At 41.6% G+C, this 21,396-nt stretch overlaps 1 protein-coding gene across 1 annotated transcript in view; it reads left to right on the top strand.

Moving 5' to 3' along the window:
* Nucleotides 1–21,396, top strand: part of GUCY1A2 (guanylate cyclase 1 soluble subunit alpha 2) — a 296,894-nt gene that overhangs the window by 234,058 nt on the left and 41,440 nt on the right. The window contains exon 7 of the mRNA XM_074957390.1: nucleotides 19,185–19,339. Within this exon, the coding sequence (XP_074813491.1) occupies nucleotides 19,185–19,339 (155 nt within the window). The remainder of the gene's footprint in view (nucleotides 1–19,184; nucleotides 19,340–21,396) is intronic.

Below are 21,396 nucleotides of genomic sequence, written 5' to 3'. Positions count from 1 at the left end.
GCCTGCGATTGCAGGTGCCACCCCTGAAGAGCTGGCGCTGGTGGGGGCAGCATGCGGAGCTTCCCTGATTGCCCCTGCACGTAGGGGTCACAGGGACATGCCAGCCGCTTCCGGGAGCTGCGTGGAGCCAACCGGACTTTTAACAGCCTGGCAACCATAGCTTCCCCCCACAGCAGGGTGAGCAGGCCGGATGAAATTAAGCAGCAGGCCATAGAGTCCCCACCCCTGGGCTAGGGAAATAACTGCAAGGTGGTCTTCGTTATCCCTTGGAGTTGTTTTCCTCACTTCAGTATAATTCTTCCTGGGGAGTTTAGAAATTCATCCTATTCTAACCTGTGTTTTGAGCTCACTGAGAATGAAATTCACTTCCTGCATAAAGCCAGACACAGAGAGAATTGGAGAATGATATACGATATCCCAGCCTGCAACCATGATTAGTGGTTGGAATCCCATTTGTATAACTTTCATGGAGTGGCAGGACAATAGAATCAAGGCAAACATAAATCCTGTGTCCCCGTTCCTTGTCAGCCTCCGGCGGTGCCTTCTGTGCTGGCCTTTGCTGGGCATGTGGGGAGACTCTATCCTGGAGTACAGAGGCTTCTATGCATATCTGTTCCATTGACACCCTCTTCTTTCTACTGTTCTGAATTTAGGACTTAAATGATGCAAGGGTTTCTTCAGAATAAGTCTTCCAAACCAGGATGAATTTGATCTGTACATGTCTTGCCATTTTCTATTATGAAGGCACCAGTTGTGCTACCATAGTTAAGACAGAATTGAGTTTTTCTGTTATATAGATGGGCCTAATCAAGGAGTGTTTCATTCACAGAACTTCCTCTAATAGTAATGGGAGTTCTACACATGGAATGCTCGTAGGATTACTTTTTCTCCTTTGTTTCTAGAATCCAAGAAGCACATTTTGTTAACTGTTTCTTTTGGTGGGTGAGGGGGAAGATGACAAACATCTTTTATAAATTGTCGTTTTTGAGGGACTAAATTAAAAAAAACATGAACCAGTTTTAGCAAGATTAAAACCAATATCACCAATTTTTTTAATATAAAGCTTTTTGTTCACTATGTATTTTGAGCCTGTGTCATTTATCCCTGTTAAAATATCACTCAACCCATTCACTGAGAGACAAAGGTGTCCTCCCACACTGGAGAATTTATGGATGAATTTATTTTTTCCTGTTTTTGGGTTTGAATTGAGGGGAAGCTCGGAAAAATTCTCCACTACTATGTGGGCTCCCTTGAATGATTAGCTCTTTTTAAGTGCTTCAGTGCACAGATTCACATAGTAATTAAGTTCCTGCAGTGAAAATTACTATTAAAGGAAACAATGAAAAAATTGTTTTTGATTTAATGCCATGTCAGCAATCAAGTGTATTATTATTTGTGTGTGTGAGACGAGATGAACCTTCTGAAAAGCACATTAGCATCAATGTCTGTTCCTTGGGGGGCGGTCATGGCTCAGGGGAGAGGTTTCAGAAGATATTCTGCCTTCCATCAGGCATTCCCATTGATGTTAATGGGGTTTTGCCATGTGGCTCAAGGACACCATATGGTCCTAAATCATTCTCAGGTCAGGTGTTTACTTAGAGATAACCACATTTTGTCTTGATGTATGCTCTGTGCAACACTACTGAGTTCAGGGTGGGAATCAGGCCTAAATGAGCTGCTTCCTCTTTGTGCCTGAACTAATGATGATTGAGGCCAATGGGAATCTTTCTATTGACTTCAGTACGTGTTGCCTCGCATCTTGAATGACCATACTCAACACTGCCTTTGAAGCCCCACCTACAACTACAGGCTTAATTTCCTACCATATAGGTGGAAGCCTAAGGGGAAAAGCTAGGCAATAAAATCTTCTCTGGCCATTGAGTGTTTATTTTATGTTGTTCGGCCATTGCCATAAGAAATGGTTGAGGCTGCCTTTGGCAGAATAGTTTAATAAATCCTCATTTTGCATTCAGCACTGTTTAGTGTGAAAATTATATACAGAGCAGAAGACTGCAGTCTGGGGATGTGGCATGTGCCATTTGTTTGGCTTACATGATATTGATTATAAATAATTGCTTATCTTTTTTGCAAAAAATCATATAATTACCCAATAGAGCAACTGGCTAGTTAAATGGATTAATGTGGTGATTTTGATCACAGGCAAGTTAATTGTTGTCAGTGTATTATCGTAATTTGGGTGTGTTGTGTTGACTTTTGTATGTCACTTATCCCTAGAACAAGATAAAAGAACCCTTGCAGAACCCCTCTTCCTTGCAGAAAAAGACTAGATCTTTTTCATTAGAAAAAGTCAAGAGTTTCTCTCTCCAAATGCCATTCAGAATACAGACAAAATGGATCTTACTGTTTGATTCCATAGACCATCTTGTGAAATTCAGAATGATTTAAATTTTTCTGTAAATGTATTTGTTCCTTGGCAACAATCCCATATGAGCTGTACTGTCATATGTCCCTTTTCAGAAAGACACTGTGATGTTTGTAAATTCATCTAAGAATATGGATAACCCACCCACTAAAGCATGTGTCAGGGCACAACTGTCAGTCCTGTCAAGCTATGGCTCTGAAAAGGAACAGAAATATACATTTGATTCAACAGTTTTTGAGGCCCTGATTTTATAGTGCTGTGCTTTGTGGATATTGTCTCGTGTTAATAAATGTTACAAGTAGATGTTTCAGTGTAGGACATTTTATGCACTTAATGTAGAAATTGTAATACTGCACTGAGATTTACATGTAGCTGCCGTGGCTATATGAGAAAAGAATATCTTACAGTTTGTTTATATAGGTGCCTTTTATCCTAAGGGATTCCCAGATGCATCACAAATTAATACAGAAACTTCTGTACACAAGAATCCCTTTCCCCTGTACTGAAATTGAACTGCTACTGAGGTGAAATGCATCTACTGTAGGACAAGGAGAAACCCTACTCCTCCCAGGTGTTTTTCCCTACCTCCATTTCACCCCCTACATAGCTCTGAAGTCTTCCCATCCAGCAGAAGCCCCTACTCTCATCCCTTCTTAAAACCTACCTCTTCAAGCAGTCCCTCATGGCTTTTTCTCTTCTTTCTCTACTCCTCCCTGAACTGTTCTGCCGAATTTCTTGTCTGTGTTGTCTTAGCCTGTTTACCGTAGATGGTAAACCCTTTGGGATAGGCAGCATGCTTTATCTATGTTTGCAAAGCACTGTGTAAATTTGTGGGAGCTACATAAATGGTTTTAATAACAATGATTAATAAATAATTAATTTCCCTCTGAGAAATGTTTACAATTTGAGCCCTGGTTATGGGCTCTGAGCAATAAAGTCTTACAGTACAATGGCTGGAGTTCAGCTGGAAAACACAGGTTGCATGTAGATGATATTTAATCTACAACACTGTATTGTCCAAGAAATAAGTTTCCTAGAGATTTTTTTTAAAAGTGCTCAAATGGACAGATATTGTTAATTATGTCCTCTTATTGGAGAGCATAGCATTTTATAGAAGCATTATTCTTCCATTTGCATTTTCATGTTGGAGTGTTTTCTTCAATATTTATGTGGGGAGATTGAATTTTTCAGCAGGGGTCCAAAAGACACAATCCTCAGGAGCTTTGAATTTTCAGCAATTAACTGGATCATGCCTGGTGTGGAAGTAATGTGATTAGGAAAGAAAGCTATTAAGGAATCAGTTAGTAATGGTGGAATTGAGTTCATGCATGCCTACAGCTGCACTCATTTAGTATACAAATACTGTACATTTAATTAAATATTTATAGCTCTCTTTTAAAATGATGTAAATTGGGGGCACTTGTGAATTTTCAGCAGATCCACTTTCAAGTCGGATTCAACAGATCCCTCTTGGAAGCACAGAGGTGTTCTCTGGCATTGGAAGGTGATGAAACTTTACAGCAATGGAATAAAAACATGGAGTGAATAAAGATGGAGTAATTCTGGCATTGTGCTTTGAAGTCCGTGTAATGTTTTAATCTTCTAGGGTTTAGTAATTCAAGAAAGCAAATCCAACAGTAGTTTCCATTTGCTGAGTATCTCCCTCTCCATTCTGTCTGCCTCCCTCAGTCCATCCTATCTTTCAACCCGTCTCTTTGATATCACTTTTTGGATATTTCACCATCAAATTACACTTGAACAGGACCAAAGCTGTACTCTTTAGCTTTCTTCCCCAGTCTGCCTTCTCTGTCACTGTTAACACCCCACCCCATCCTTCCTGTCCCTCACACCCATAACCAGAATATCATCTTTGACTCCTCCATTTGCTTTGTCCCACATATACAGGCCACATCCAAATGTTGCCGCTGCTTCTTCTCTAATGTTTTAGAAATCCAGCCTATTCTTTCTATGCAGATAACCACAGGTCTGTCCAGGGCATCCTCATCTTCTATATTGATCACGCCAAGCTACTTTGCTTTGGCCTCTTTGACACCCACATCACCTCCTCTCCACTCCATTCCAACCACTGCTGCTAAGGTCACTTTCAGTGCCTGATGTGCAGCTCACATCATTCCCCTCTTTGAATTCCTCCCCATTTTCCAATGCATCCAGTTCAAGTTTCTTGTAGTCACCTTCAAGGTCCATCGTAGGTCTGCTCCTCCTTATACATCCAGTCTTGTCTCACCACATGGCCTCTCTCCACTTTGCCAAAGGATGCTACCATTGTCCATCCATCCATTTCTCCCTCAGCTGTGAGAGCTTTGAACTTTGACTTCTTTCACAACCATCTTCTCACCTTCTTCCAAGTTTCCACTCATGCCTGGAGGTGCCTTCTCCAAATGTATCTGTATGACCCTACTCCTCTCATCATTCAAATCCACCCTTCAGACCTGCTTACGTGATGCTCACAAGTAATTAGCCAGCTAATTAAGAGTAGGTTGAGGAGCAGTCAGCATAGTTGAAGTGCAGGTACTTATTCTGTTCAATAAAAGCCTCTGTTTATAAACTTGTATAATATAAAATATTGCATATTTTGGTTGTATTCCTCATGGCCCTTTCATATATTGCTTGTCATCCCAGATTGTAAGCTCTTCAGGGCAAGCAGTGTGATGGACTGTCTTCCTATATGTTTGTCTATCACCTAGCACAGTTTGGCCTTGATTCTGACTGCGACGTCTTTGGGCTTCCACAATAGAAATAGTAAATGTTTATGAAATGAATGCATTTCACATTGAATAATGGTTATTTTACCTAATAGCAGGTATTAAGTATGGGCTTGCAAACTCTTCCTTACGTGATATGAGCCAGTTTCATGTGTCAAACCTGTATGTAATATTTGCATTTGATTAATGCATAATCATTTACATATTTGAAGTGGGAAGAATGTTTTATGATGATTCATTCTTTCAAATTGTGAAAGTCTTTTAACATGAAGGATTTCATCCATGAGCTTAATGGAATTACTCTATTCATCAGGACTCTATTATTTTCTATGCATCCTATTAACATTTTCTACCTCCTGTGTTTAATGCGACTGCTTCTTCTGAAATAAACAATGTACCTCCACTTTATTAGAGGGACAACACATTAACAGATATTAAAGCATAGCTCTCTTTCCAACTTATTACTGCCCTTTGCTCAAACTGAGAAAAAAAATCCTTTATTACTTCAAAGCAAACAGTAAACTTGATATAGAAACCTCTTTCCTAGTTTGAAACAGGATTTTTAACCCCCTCGGTAGTAATTTAAACAAAAACAAGATTTCCTGCAGTGCTCTTGGTCCTTCTGTGCTTGGTCCTTCTATGACTATAGTTCTAGTCCCAAGTAATCTCAGCATCATGACAAGAAGCTTTGATCTTTTTGAAAAATTAACACATTGAGTTGAAGTCCCAAAATGAGTATATTTTTGCCAATAGCTTGATTGACAGGAATCTTCTTACTTTCATTATAAAACTTTTAATTGTTACAAACCTCTGTTTGCCTAACTCAAATCATAGGGGGAAAAGCTGAACATATTGAACTTCAAATAAGATTTCTTCCCTCAAAGTGAAATAACATCCCAAGGAAGTCCTGACGTTAACAAAAAACCACCGTTGAAAGTGGTTGTCCATAGTAGCAAGATGTACACTGACGAATAGTCTGAAAATAATACCAGCATTGCTGCTTTAGTTCAACAGAAAGAAATAAGGAGGTATACGGATAGATTCGTTCTGGGATTGTTTAGCATTTTAAAAAATGGTCCTGGGAAAACATTTTAGATTTTTCTGTATGTTTCAGTGAGAGAACATACCGTGACCAGTGTTGTTAATACTTTTACTGCAGTATTTTAATCTCAGTATCTAATGATAACTCCACATTTTGAACTCTCATTATTAGGTCCAAGAGGAATCCTCACAGTTCAACTAGGGTAGGTCAAAGCATCTCAGGTCTTTTTATTTTTTTATTTTATTTTTTGTTGTTGCAGTAGCTTTGGTGATAAAACCAATTATATTCAGGATGGTAAATAATATATTCTACCTGTAGGCTAACGGGCATGACTTTGTATCAGATCCAGCGTGCTCCCCTTTTAGTGTTTTTGTAGATCTCAAACACCTAATTCACTTACGACCAACACTATTTTTAATGGGTGCCTAAAGTTAAACACACAAGTCCATATGTAGACCCCTAAATAAAATATAATACAAGTGTTGTGCACCCATGCACCAATGAGCTTTCTTTATCATTTTAAAGCTAGTTTGGAATAAATGGAAAAGCACTTTCTTTTTAAGGTGAATTCTAAGGGTACTCTATAGTGGGTTGTCAGTGCTTTTGAAAGTCAGTCCACTCATTGACATAACTCATTGACATAAAATCATCCGACTGTATTTTCCACTGCATGCATCCGATGAAATGGGCTGTAGCCCACAAAAGCTTATGCTCAAATAAATTTGTTAGTCTCTAAGGTGCCACAAGTACTTCCATAACTCAACTTTAAAAAAAAAATCTTAACCTTAACTTTTTAGTGTCATTATCTCTTCAATAGTATGTTTGGAAAAAAAGATCCAGCAATATCATATGATGAAATCGCCATGTTTTTTCCAGAAGCTTGTTTTATAAAATGAGACTTAGCTGTTGGTGGTGGTCTGAAAAGCAGCCCAGCAAAGAGTTTGCCTTAAAAAGTTATATGTCTGCCCATATAAAAGTTATGTATCTGCCCATATTATTCTCAGCAAGTGTGACGTTTTGATACTGTAGACTTACAGCTGGCTCCCTAGATACATGGAGAGATGCCACATTGCTTGTCAGGGCCGGCTCTAGGCACCAGCAAAACAAGTAGTTGCTTGGGGCGGCACATTTCTAGGGGTGGCATTCCAGTGCCGGCCACGCCGCCCTAGAAATGTGCCCCCACCGCCCCAGCTCGCCCCCGCTCTGCCTCCGCCTGCTCCCCTGAGTGCGCCGCCGTCGTTCGACTTCTCCCCCTCCCTCCCAGGCTTGCTTGGAGGGGGAGAAGCTGAGCGGCGGCACGCTTGGGGGAGGTGGAGGTGAGCTCGGACTGGGAGCGGTTCCTCTACCCCCCCTTTACTTCCTGCGCTCCCCACCCACCCTCGCTCACCTCCGTTCTGCCTGCTCCCCTGAACGCATGGCCTCTCCCTCGCCTGAGAGAGAGGGGGAGAAGTGGAGCGGTGGCATGTTCAGGGGAGTAGGCGGAGCGGAGGTGAGCTAGGGCGGGAGGTTGCGGTGGGGGGGAGCTGCAGCATGCCCGGGGGAGGAGGTGGGGCCGGGGATTTGGGGAAGGGATTGGAAAGGGGTGGAGCTGGGGCGGAGCCAGGGGTGAGGGGGCACGAAAAAAAAGTGGGGGTGGCCAAAATTTTTTTTGCTTGGGGCTGCAAAAATCCTAGAGCCGGCCCTGTTGCCTGTAGAGATATGTTTGTAGAGATTATAGTTTAGAGACTCTTCCTCATGAGGGACAGTATTATGAACATGGGAATTTGGAAATGTTCCATGAAGGAACACACATGACTGGGAACACACATGGCTGTGTGCAGCAGCTCACTACAGAAGCTCTCCAGTTTGTTTTATTCAAGTTTTATTCCTTTCTCATTCACTGGTTTGTTATTAAATGAACCCCAAGACTATCTCAGCCACAAATGCCATTTCCCCAGGTTCTCTTTCTAGGAGACATCCATGAAAAATAAGAGATCCTGTAAGCCACCTGCCACGTGAGTAGGGCTTTGGTTCTTCCTGAATGCCTTACACTGTTGCAACTGGAGTTTGAACTTATTGATTAAAGTCCTCTCTTCCAAAGTTTTGGCCAATACTAAAATATACAGAAATGTGATAAAGTGGAAAATTTCAGAGTGAAATAGAAAACAATATTCTTCTTCCCAAAAGACATTTTAAAAATAATTTGTTTTCTTCCTTCATGTCTGGCTTGCAATCTGAAGTATGCTTTGCTCACACCTTTTAAAGAACAAAACAAAACTCATGTTGTTAGATTGGATGCAGCCAGATATTCCACTTAGGTGTATGTGTGCCTAGCTCACTGAAGCTGGAGAATTTTGCCTAGCTATACCCATAGAGGGGCAGCACTTGCACCCAACCACTCCACCCCAGTGGACAGCCCAAGCAACAGAAGACTGTCATTCAACAAGTTTTGAAGTGGCCTTTTCCTTCCCTCTTACCCTCCTCCCACTCCCCACCTGGGCTACCTTGTGAGTTATCTCCCTATTTTTATAATCAATTAATAAAGAATACATTTTTTTAAATGATAGTGACTTTATTTCCTTTGCAAGCAAGCTGTGATCGAAGGTGGGAGGGCGGGTGGCTTACAGGGAATTTAGAGGCAACCAAGGGGGAGGGTTTTCATCAAAGAGAAACAAACAGTACCCTGGTCAGTCATGAAACTGGTTTTCAAAGCTTCTCTGATGCGCACTGCTGCCTGCTGTGCTCTTCTAACCACCCTGGTGTCTGGCTGCGTGTATTCAATGGCCAGGTGATTTGCCTCAACCTCCCACTCCACCATAAACATATCCCTCTTACTCTCACAGAGATTGTGGAGCACACAGCAAGCAGCAGTAGCAGTGGGAATATTGGCTTCGCTGAGGTCTGAGCGAGTCAGTAAACTGCGCCAGCGACCCTTTAGACATGCAAATGCACACTCTACTACCATTCTGCACTTGCTCAGCCTATAGTTGAACAGCTCCTTACTACTGTCCAGGGTGCCTGTGTACAGCTTCATGAGCCAGGGCATTAAGGGGTAGACTGGGTCCCCAAGGATAACTGTAGGCATTTCAGCATCCCCAACAGTTATTTTCTGGTCTGGGAAGTAAATCCCTTCCTGCAGCCATTTAAACAGATCAGAGTTCCTGAAGACGCGAGCGTCGTGAACCTTTCCTGGCCATCCCACATTGATGTTGGTGAAACGTCCCTTGTGATCCATGGTGCTTGCAGCACCATTGTAAAGTACCCGTTGCAATTTATGTACTGGATGCCCTGGTGGTCCAGTCCCAAGATAGGGATATGAGTTCCGTCTATAGCCCCACCACAGTTAGGGAATCCCATTGAAGCAAAGCCATCTACTATGACCTGCACATTTCCCAGAGTCACTACCTTTGATAGCAGCAGCTCAATGATTGCGTTGGCTACTTGCATCACAGCAACCCCCACAGTAGATTTGCCCACTCCAAATTGATTCCTGACTGACCGGTAGCTGTCTAGCATTGCAAGCTTCCACAGGGCTATTGCCACTCACTTGTGAACTGTGAGGGCTGCTCTCATCTTGGTATTCTTGTGCTTCAGGGCAGGGGAAAGCAAGTCACAAAGTTCCATGAAAGTGCCCTTACACATGCGAAAGTTTCGGAGCCACTGGGAATCATCCCAAACCTGCAACACTATGTGGTCCCACCACTCTGTGCTTGTTTCCCGGGCCCAGAATCAGTGTTCATGGCATGAGCCTGCCGCAGTAACACCATGATCTCCAAATTGCCGGGGACCGCAGTTTTAGAGAAATCTGTGTTCATGTCCTCATCACCGTGCTGCTGTTGCCTCCTCGCCTGGTTTTTCAGGTTCTGGTTCTGCATAAATTACACGATAATGCGCGAGGTGTTTACAATGGTCATAACTGCTGCGGTTAGCTGAATGGGCTCCATGCTTGCCATGCTATGGCGTCTGCTCGGGCAATCCAGGGAAAAAGGAGCAAAATGATTGTCTGCCGTTGCTTTCACGGAGGAAGGGAGGGTTGACTGATGATATTTACCCATAACCACACTTGACAAATTTTTGGCCCCATCAGGCATTGGGAGCTCAGCCCAGAATTCCAATGGGCAGCAGGGACTGCAGGAACTGTGGCTACCCAAAGTGCACCGCTTGGAATGTCGACGCTTGCCACGGTACTGTGGACGCACACCGTTGAATTAATGTGCTTAGTGTGGACGCATGCACTCAACTTTATACAATCTGTTCCCAAAAATCGACTTCTGTAAAATCGGAGTACTTTTGTAGTGTAGACATGGCCTCAGTGTTAGTTAGATTTAGTATTAGTTACATTTAGTTAAGTATTCCCCTGTGATGCCCTCACTGGGGTTTAAAGATTGTTCATTGTTTGGGGAAGTGATCCCCCACAACAATCCCCACAGGCAGTGCTTGGTGTGCTTAGGCAAGGCCCATGTCTAGGCATGGTGTGTGATTTCTAGATTGTGCATGAAACAGACTCAGGTGGCTAGGGAATTTCTCCTAAAGCAGCACCTGTTTGAACAGGTGATGTGGCCTGCTTCAACACCAAGGCCCTCATTGGACTGGAGTTTGCCCTGGGGTTCTGAGAGTGCTACTGCTTTGCACTCCGGAGCTGGCACCTCTCCAAAGAGACAGAGGAGCTGTTCCCCATCAAGCGCGCCAAGGAAAAGTTTGCATAAGACCACTCCAGGCCTTGTGGGGATGACTGTTCTTCCCCCAGGAAGAACCTGGACCAGCGCGGGTGCCCCTAACCACTCCCCAGTACCACACAGGGAGGTTAGAGACCCTGTACCTTCAACTCTGGTTTTGGCAGAGTTCTGTTGAGTCTGGTACCGATGAGGGCAGTGCCCGTACCAGATGTTTCCATGCTGGCAGCATACCAGCTGGCTATGGACTCCTCTGCCTTTCCATCCTGACCTCTCACTTGGTCCAGGACTTTGCCACATCTCTGCTGTTCATAGCCTCGTTGGCTGGATGGGCTGCTGAACCTTTGGCTCTGTTGGCACTGCATCCTGACGTTCACCTTCCACAGTCTGTGGAATCAGGGCTTGGTGAAAGGGATATCGTCAGCACCAGGAAATTCCTTGGCCCACTTTCATTCTGCACTCTAGATATTATCAGGGTGGCTCTCACCACCCTCCACTTTGGCACTCTCAGCTGCTTCAGTACTGCCACTGACTTCCAACAGAGATTGACGCCGCTCCTGGCACTGGGAACAACAGAGGAGTGTTCAGTGCCGACGCTAACATTCCCACCATTGGTGCCAATCCCTCCTTTGTTTTGGGTGACACATGGGTCAGATCAGTTACTTGCCCCCTCAGGACAAATATGTGAGGTTCCGGTCACCCTGTCAACTATCCTCTCCACGTTGACTCAGAACAACTGGTTTGCTGCTCTGAACCTTCAGGATGCTTATTTCAATTTGGCGATTCTCCCGAGCCACAGAAGTTTTTTCCGGTTCATCACGGCAAATCGTCATTTTTCATTACACAGTCCTTCCTTTCAGTCAGTCTTCTGCCCCCTGGGTCTTTACCATATGCATGGTCATGGTAACAGCATACCTCAAAAAGAATGGAATCCATGTCTCCCATATCTGGACAATTGGCTACTAAGGGGCAGGTCCAGAGAAGTCGTCTTTTCTCACGTATGTGTTACACTGGACTTACTTGACTATCTGAGTCTCATCCTAAATACCAGAAAGTCAAGTTCACTGGGACCCTAATAGTCTGAGTTTGACAGCATTTTTACTGACTGACCATTTCCGGACAATTTGTCTCCTTTTTTCATGGTCTGCAATCTCAGCCTTCCACAACAGTTTGCATGTGTCTGAGGCCCTTGGGACATGTCTGCATGTATGCAGGTGGTTCTATTTGCAAGGTTGCACCTTCACCCTCTTCAAATATGTCTCAGGATAGTTTACCATCTGACCCTTCATCCCTTAGACAGGTTGGTCTGCCCCCCTCCATTGATCCTTGTCTCCTTGCACTGGTGGATGGATCAGGGGAATGTATGTCTATGATTCCCTTTGCCTGGCTCTTACCAACCACAGTTGTTGTCACCGATGCCTCCCTGATGGGTTGGGGAGCACATCGGGTCGCTGAAGGTTCAGGGTCTGTGGTTGGAGCAGGAAGCTTCACTGCATATCAGTGTCCTAGAGCTGCAAGCCACCTACAATGCCTGTCTCATTTTCCTAGACCGCATTGAGGATTTCAGTGGTTCTCATACTTACCAACAATACCATCGTGACTTATTATGTAAAAATGCAAGTTGTGGAGCACACTCCATGGTGCTCTGCCAAGAATGCATTGGAGAACGTATCACTCTGATAGCTGATCAGTTCCCCAGGGTCCAGAATCATCTCAACAGGAATTCTTTCCCTGAGTCATGAGTGGTCCCTGAAGTTCAATGTTATGCAACTCATCTTCATGGCTTGAGGCATGCCAACGACCAATCTGTTCACTATGAGGGACAACAGGGAATGTTGTCTATTCTGCTCTTGAGGGGGCCTTATTCTGGGCTCCCTGATCAACGCCTTCCATGTCAGCTGGCGGTTGACTCTCCTATGTGCTTTTCTTCTGATCCCAATCATTCCCAATCCTCAATCTGAAAGTGGATTGGGCCAAGGTCATCCTCATTGCCTCACCATTGGCAAGGCAATGTTGGTTTTCCAACCTTCTTACACTCTCGAGTCAGCCTCCCATACCTCTTCCTGTACATCCCAACCCTTTCTCACAGAATCACAGTTGCACCTTGCGTCCTGTGTTCAGCTCCCTGCATCTCACGGCATGGTGCACCATAGTTGAATGAGGACAAAGAGTGATGTTCAGTGGCTGTTTGACAGTTCCTAGTCAGTAGTAGAAAACGCTTTACCAGAATGGCCTTTTTGGCAAAATGGAAACATTTTTTTAATGTGGTCATTGACCCGTGGAGTTCAGCCAATGCTGGCCAGTATCCAAGATATCTTTGAGTACTTGCTGCATCTTCAGTCTTGCAATTAGCTCCTTGAGGGTTCATCTAGTGGTGATGTCAGGCTTTCATCCACTCATTCGTGGAAGATCGATGTTTTTCAATGCCATGTTGGTGAGATTCTTAAAAGGAATCCTTCGTCTCCATCCATTGGTGTTGGAATCATTTACTTTGTGGGACCTTAACACCATCTTATTGGCTCTGATGGGCAGTATATTTACCCATGTTTTTTCCTAAGCTACATTCATCTCCAGAGGATCCCCATCTTCACACACTGGACATCAGACAATGTCTGGCCTTTTAGCTGAACAGGACTAAACTCTTTCGGGCTTCACTGCATCCTGTTGTGTCATATGCAAACTGTATGAAGGGACAGGTAGTCTTCTGACAAACAGTGTCTAAGCGTTTAACTTCTTACATCACGACTGCATACGAAACAGCTTCAGCTGTGTCCCCTCTATGGGTGCAAGCTCATTCTGTAAGTGCAACTCAGGCAACTCGGTAGCGTTCCTCAGTGACATCTCAATATTGGAAGTTTGCCGGGCTGCAACATGGTTGTCGATACATGGTTTTATGAACCTTTATCCCATTACTGAGGCATCCAGAGCAGATGCAAATTTTGGGAGGGCTGTCCTGCAGGCCTTGTTTAAATAGACTCCAAGCCGCACCTCCTGTGAGTACTGCTTGTGAGTCACTTAAAAGGAATATACAGCTGCATCTACTTGAAGAAGAAATGGTTACTTACTGGAACTGTGGTTCTTCGAGATGTGATCCAGATGTCTATTTCATGACACACCCTCCAGCCCCTCTGCATTGGAGTCTAATCTTTAGGTGTTTTGGTGTGAAGGAACTGAGGGAGGTCAGAACATTGCCACTTCATATAGCCAGAGGAGGAGCTCTGGCCATGAGGCGTGAGCGCCGCCCCTCTATGGGTACTGCTAGGCAAAATTCTCCAGCTCCGGTGCACTGGCCAGGCATGCACCTAAGTGGAATACATGTCTGCATCTCATCTCGAAAAATCACTGTTAAGATACATAACCATTTCTTCAATTAGTTTCAACCTAGCTTTAGCATGTAACTGAATGTACTGAAGGGACAGACCACAATAAGTAGTTTTGTTTTTGAACCTTTAATAAATGCACAAAGTAGCAGTGGAGTAAGTAGGTAGCACTAGGAGTACAATTCCATTCTCTTACAGCTGGGCACAAAGCAACTAATCCTTCACCCCACCCTTTGCGTCCCACAATAACAAGACATTGTAAAAGTGCCTTATTACTTATTGAGAGCTGACAGCATCCTTGATGCTATACAAAGGTGGAGATATCACTGCCTCTAATGAGCTTACTGAGGGCAGGTCTGGTGACTTTCACTGATGTGAATAGTCATGACTCCAGCAACAATTGCATGTGCTATTTGTATGTATAAGGACTATTTGTGTGGGTATTGGCTGCAGGAACTGCCTCTTGATCAGAAACAGACAACATAGTCAAAACATATGCTGTAACAAAAATGGTAAAGCTACATAACCAATAATATTTTTGAAATAAAAGATGAGATGAGAACTCACAGATGGTTCTCAAGCAAGTTTGTGGGCACGCTCCAACCCCATAGCTTAAAGGTACTTGAGTGAATTCAATAGTTGCCTTGAAAACTGTACCAAAAGAGTTGAAAGCTTAATTGAAGGAAAATGCTATTTACTTACAGAATGTTTTTGTCCTAGCCTGTAATTGACAGCATTATTGTGAACATTGCAGTGCTTGTGGGGATGGTTTAGTATTGTTCAGTGAATCTAGAATCAGTGCCATGTGTGTTTGTTAGGCATGGGCGTCGTACACAATGGGTATAATGTTATATTTATTCAGGAAGTCGTTTTGTGGTCTGTAGCCAAGGAACCAAACCAAGAGCATGTGTGTTTGCATGGGGGAAAAAAGTGTACACATGCGGAGAACTGTAGGCTGTGGAATAACGTAGGATGCTCTTCACATATCATTTCTCCGAGCTTCACAAATGTGAACAGGTAAACAGGGTAATGAAATGTTAGTATGTGTTATAACACTAAGAAATGTCAACAATTATTCATTGTGTGTATAGGCTAGTGATGTTGTCATTCCAGTTTATATTTGTGCTCTGCATTTGATATTTTCCTTGATATAAAAACCTAGTGATTGAAGGGATGGGGGGATAATAACTGTAAACTAGATTAATCAAGGTATTTAATAATAGGATATGGAGACTTCTATTGCAAGGTCACCAGTTTGAGTCCAGAGCAGATCCACTGCGGTGGCTATTTTGACAGCTGTTATTTATTACCTGTCTATTATTTTGAGTACTGGGGCTATTTAGATTTTGTTGTGCAAGAGTAACCTCTCCAGATGTAAATACAGCTATCTGCTTTTGACTTGTTTTTATAGAGCGAGTTTAAAAAAAAAAAAAAGAGGGAGAGAGATTTCCCTATTTGTGAAGCTGATTTTCTTGGCCAGTACAGTTAGTTTTCAAAATATGTTCAAAATAAATCTCTTCTGTTTGATTATTCACTTTGAAAGGGGCTTGGATGGTGCCGCCACACATTCTATCCCAACGTAATCTCTACATCCCAGACAGTTACAGGGGAATGGCTGTTAGAACAGATATGGTTTCTTTAGTTTGTCAGGGATTTGTGCCTCCTGAACATCCTTGTGGTAAGATGACTTTAAAAGCACCACTGTCTCAATCTTCAGCATCTTCACGTTTGCCATTTCTCAGTTTGACAAAGTAATAAAAGCTGCCTTGAGGTTGTGGAGGAAAACTGAATTGAAGAATAGAAATGCCACATTCATTCATTCCACATCACTCCTCTTCTCACTAATTTAAAGAAGTTATTTTAAGGTATGTGCTAACTCTGGTGGCAAAAAGTATCCTTCAAGGTGTCCCTGGCCATCTCGTCCATTTATGGGGTAGAAAAGGGTCATTTTAATTGTTGGATGCCAAGTAATTTGATTTTTAAAATGACTAAAAATATCTAGTCTAGAGAAACAAGAAAAGCCAGCTCTGACTAGTTGTTTTCTCTTACTGCCAACTCAGGTGTGTGACTCCCATTATTTTAGTCACAGGGGTTCTTTTATATACCTTAGCACACACCATGATCAAGTCCAAGCAAAATAATCATAATTATTAACCATGGCTATCTAATTATGAAGCAAAAAAGTAAAGGAAAAGAAAGCATTAAACAAAACACAGGTGACCGAACACAGAAGATAAACTGGTTACTTCCATTACAATCCCTTCTGTGTGTGTCTTGATGAAGTACTTCTAGCAGAGATTACACCTCTGAGAGTGAAACTGCTTTGGTGGGCCAATTTGTTTGGTAAGTTGAGACCAAGGTCTTATTTTCCAAAATTATCATGAAGCCAAACTTATTATATCCTTAGATAACTGAAAAGGGTTATAGAGGAGCAAAATAATTTTGTTTAAGGAAAAGTAAATCTTATTGGTTATTAAGAATAACCACAGAAGTTCATAATTGGGCAAGGTAAACAATCTCAACTAAATCATATGAAAGTGAAGGAAATATTTAAATCAATTACTTAGAAGAAGCTATTTAAGGAGCTGTCTTGAGATAGGCCATTTATGAATACTGAATATCTTAAATCCAATTAAATCCCACAATTTCTGTTTAGAATGTTTAGCCCCGTCTTCACTCCAGGAATATGTGATCTAACCACTTGGTGTCTAACTGAAGAACTGTTAGCATTTTAAATTACAACAGCAATTTCATATCTTAATAAAATCATTACAAGAGTTTAAATCTAATCACTTGGCAGTGTCTTGGTTAACCAATCCATATTGAAGTCTTGGGGAGCTTTTTCCCCGGGTTGGTTTCCTCTTGAGTCTTCTCTGTTTTTCATCTCTATCTGTGTCAGCTTCTTGCAGAGATAGACAGGATGAGCCGTGGTGCACTTGTGTCTAAGCAAGGTAGCAGAGGGAATGTGGTGGGGAATTCTCACTTCAGGTTTTTATACTCTTCTCCTTCCCATTTCCATGAAATTAGGAAAACACATCTCTTTCAGGCTTGTTTAGATTCAAAGTTGGTTGCTGTCACCCTTTCACTGGCTTCATGCAGTTGAGGTTTGGCTTAGGTGACACCCTCAGCTCCTGCATATGTCATTTGCCTAATGAATATACAAAATTTCTTTAACTGCTTTTGTTGTTCTTGTGGTGGGAAAGCATCAGGCACATTTTAAAGTTAGTTTTAATCCTTTTTTTTTTTAAGTTCAGTCAGTTTTCTGATATATCCCTTTAGTTCCATCAGGATTTAAAAGGAGTAAAAATTGTGTTTCAAATGAGTCCAAACATCTCTGTTCTCTTTATAAAAGTCAGCTCTCAAAATGGCCTTTTTAAATTAAATTCTTAGAGTCTTTAAGCTGCAATGACCATCAAAGAAGGTATTGTCTTTTCTTTTTACCAGTCTTTGAAGAGGTGGTTCTTGTCTTCACAAAGTTTGATGCGGGATTGCTGAAGCATTGCCAGATAAATAATTTCCCAATTAATATAAACATTTCTTTACTCATATGACTTCTTATGTTAGTAACCAGTTATAACATCAAATTGCCTTGCAGTATTTGTAAATAAAGCATTTTACCATTTACATAACAGTGATATTAGGAGCTGTGTCAGGAGCTTTGCATTTAGTTAATTTTATTTGCAGATCTGCATTTCACAAAGATTTTTGCCATTTCAATATTTAAGAACTAAACGAAAGCTGTAAAATATTTCCAACCACATATGTTTTTCCTTAAGTTTTAAAAGACACAAGCAGGGATTTTCCATTGAAAAGAAAAGGGTGACAATTGAGGTATAGGCTCATTTTATGACTTAAATGTATTGCTCTGATAACAAATTCCTACACTCCTTCTTGCAATCAGGTCTCTTCCTAAAACATGAATGTTTCACATGGTTACAGTCTTGTTATAGCAAGTAAACTTCTATTGAATCTTTTGTTCAAAGCACAAATTTCAATAAGTAGTTCATCTTTAAAACATGGCACAACAGAAAGTAGTACAAAGTTAAAGCAAGGTATACTTTAAAATGCAGATTTTTTGAATTTGTACAACACTTACGGGCAATAAAAATCCTTATGGCTAAGAAGGAGTTAGTGCTTGTCCTTGGGGACAGAAAGCAGAAACCTCCTGGAATGTCTTTGATTGGCTTTATGCTTGGTAACCTAGCTAGCTAAATATAGTATGTATTGTTATATTTTCAAGCATCCTGCTTATTACATACGTGTAGCTATATCTTAATAGTCAATAAAGGCAGAAACAGGTTTGTAACTACCTTAAAAAAGTATTATACTGTAAATATAATTTTTGTATCAATATTGAGACCTTTCCCCTACAGTGTCCTGTAAGTGGTTATTTTTTACATATCAGTAATCCCCTGCATATGTAAGGTATACTTAGGCATGGCAGAATTTGAGATATAATTTCGATGGATAATATCAACGTTTATTCTAAAGCATTTTTTCAATTTTTGTCTATTTTAAATTTTCACAGTCATGGGAAATTATGGGCGAGTTGGACAATGGGAGTGTCAAACAATAATTAATTACAGTAGACACTGAGATTCAAAAAGTTTATGCTTTAGAACTGTTAAATACATAAACTGTAAACATCATATGTCAAAATACACAAAGTAAGTATCCTTAAATCAAATTTTAATAGGTTCTCAAGCAGCATTTTTCTTACTTCACCTATCTGTAAATATATATATATATCAGAAATATTTTTGTTGGCTTGTGTGTGTGCGCGCGCGTGCGCACAGCAAAATTGACATTTACCAATTAAAAAGTCTTATCTTTCTAGACATAGTTATATTGCAAAGGTGCATTCATCCCCTTTACTTTTTAATTCTGTCTGTATTGTATGGGAAGAGCTTGCTCTTTCCTCCGCAGTTTATTATCGCTTCAAATTGGTTCTTGGGAGTGGCCTGGGCAAACACTGTAAAAGCACTCTGACTACATTAGCAATGGTCAGAGCTACAGAAGTTACAAACACATGTTGTTGAGTTATTTTTTTGTTTTTTTCCCCAGATGAGGATAGGAATTCATTCAGGATCAGTTCTGGCTGGAGTTGTTGGTGTGAGAATGCCACGTTATTGTCTCTTTGGAAACAACGTCACTCTGGCAAGCAAGTTTGAGTCAGGAAGTCATCCGCGTCGCATCAATGTCAGTCCAACCACATACCAGTAAGTGCTGCTAGCCTTTCTGGATTGCTTTGATTTCAGCCCTGGCTTTTGAGTGAAATCTTGTGATGCATCCTGCAGTCTCCACCCCCTCCAGGGCAGCTGCAAAACTCCCACCAAAGAAAATGAGTGAAACACTCGGAGAGGCTGGGAAGGAGCATTCCACAGGTCCTTTTCACTGCTCCAGGATTTACTGCTGCAGAGCTAAGAGTGAGCTGTTGGCAGGCCAAAGGAACGGTAGGGAAATGGCCAGTAAATCCATATATCAGCTAGTCCAAAATAGCACCTAAGTGGGCAATGTCTATCCTACCTCCCCCATACCATGTACTCCATGGATATTGTTATAGTTTTTGGCTGAGGGTTCTGTTCCTCACCCCTATGTGGACTTGATGTAGGAAGGTGCAATTCCAATGGCTTATGAGAGTGTGTTTAATTTTACTGATTAGGCTAAGATTTCAAAGAGTTCTATGTATAGTTGGAGACAAATGTATTATTTAGCACTGTCAAGAGGCACTCAATAAAAACATTTTCATAATGCAAAAAAAAGATAGAAAATGGCAAAACATTCTCGTTGCTAACCCTTTGGAGAAATTATACAAATTCAGAGTACTTTTGATTAAATCAGGTTATGAGAAACAGATGGCCTAAAAGAAAGTTCCTCTAATTGTTCAAATTTAACAGATTGACTGTAAGAATTTCTGCAACTTGATTAGTTCTTACGTGCTCATTTCTTTGTCAAGAGATCTATATCTCTCTTGTTCTTCTACATTATTTGTTATGTGAAGTAATTTTCTGAAGCACAGCTTTGCCCAGGCTTCAGCATCTAGCTGAATGCTGTAATACTGTGAACCACCAATCAAGCCATGCTGGGCGGGGGGGGTTTCAGTCGTGCATTTCCATATTTATCTTTCCTGTACCTATCTATATAAATTAAAGTTTTAAATGGAATTTCTTCATCCAAGACTTGAAGCTTCTGATATGCTAAAATATAAAGCAGTGGGACACTAACGTTAAAAAATAATTAAAACTGGTGAATGAAATGACATTCATCTGGAGAACCCATTCATGACAGGTAAAACTTACACAACAGAAGATGTGCAGTTACTTAAGTAAGTGGCAGACATACTGAGCAGATTTTTGATCATGAAGTACCCAGCAGTGGCTTCAGACAGTTGCATGGTAATAGAGAAGAAAAACCGGGACCCAAACTAATCTTAAGTATGGGAAAACTCTGCACATTATTTTAAATTAAAATTAGAAAATCTCTCTTCTCTTTAAACATATCGGAACTTAGCGTCTTGACCTCAGTGTAATCAAAACATAAAAAGTCTTTTCAGGGGTTTTTCCTGATAAAGTAACTCCCATAGAAGTCAGTGGGTGAAAGTCACTCCTGTTTAGAAGTAGCACAAGGTCTTTGCAGCACTTAAATCTGCCTTCAGCCATATTTTGAAGACATTTTACCCTCTGTTGCTGAAAGCTGTCTCCATCCCCATCTGTTTCTATTGCTGGTTCTGGAAGTCCTGTCAGTGTTAGAGAGATATTTGAAGAAGTGAGAGACTTTGATGTGAGTTGCACAGATTTAAACCTGGAGTGCAGGAATTCTGCTGACATCAGTGACATTGCGCCAGTTGACATGGGTATTATTGAGAGAAGAAGTTGGCCCTTAGAGGAAATCCAGCCAGGAAAGGTAGATATATGTTTTTTGTTAGTCTGATGAAAGCTCAGTACAGAAGTAACCTACTTACTTAGACCATTCATAGAATGTTAGAACTCTTACCTTTTAAAGGTAAGGACCTTTAAGGTCCAGTGCTGTTCCTAGTGGTTTCAGTAGCCATTCTGTTATTACTTTGGCTGCAAGAATGAAACATTAGCTCACTATGGGACTGGAGAACAGATCTTGGGACGTGTTGTGTCTGCTTTGCACCATGCTACCTTTAAAGCCAATTTAACTAGCCCTGGGAGGATTGCCCCTGTGAATGATCTCCTGGTAGTATAGGCTGGTGCAAAGGCTCTTACATCATCTTCCACTGTGCCGTAACTGAGGGGTGTGGCTATAGTAA

The sequence above is a fragment of the Natator depressus genome, chromosome 1, assembly GCF_965152275.1.
Source record: "Natator depressus isolate rNatDep1 chromosome 1, rNatDep2.hap1, whole genome shotgun sequence".
Taxonomy (NCBI): Eukaryota; Metazoa; Chordata; order Testudines; family Cheloniidae; genus Natator; species Natator depressus.
The sequence above is the reverse complement of the archived record's forward strand: the minus strand, read 5'-3'. Positions and strand labels throughout refer to the sequence as shown.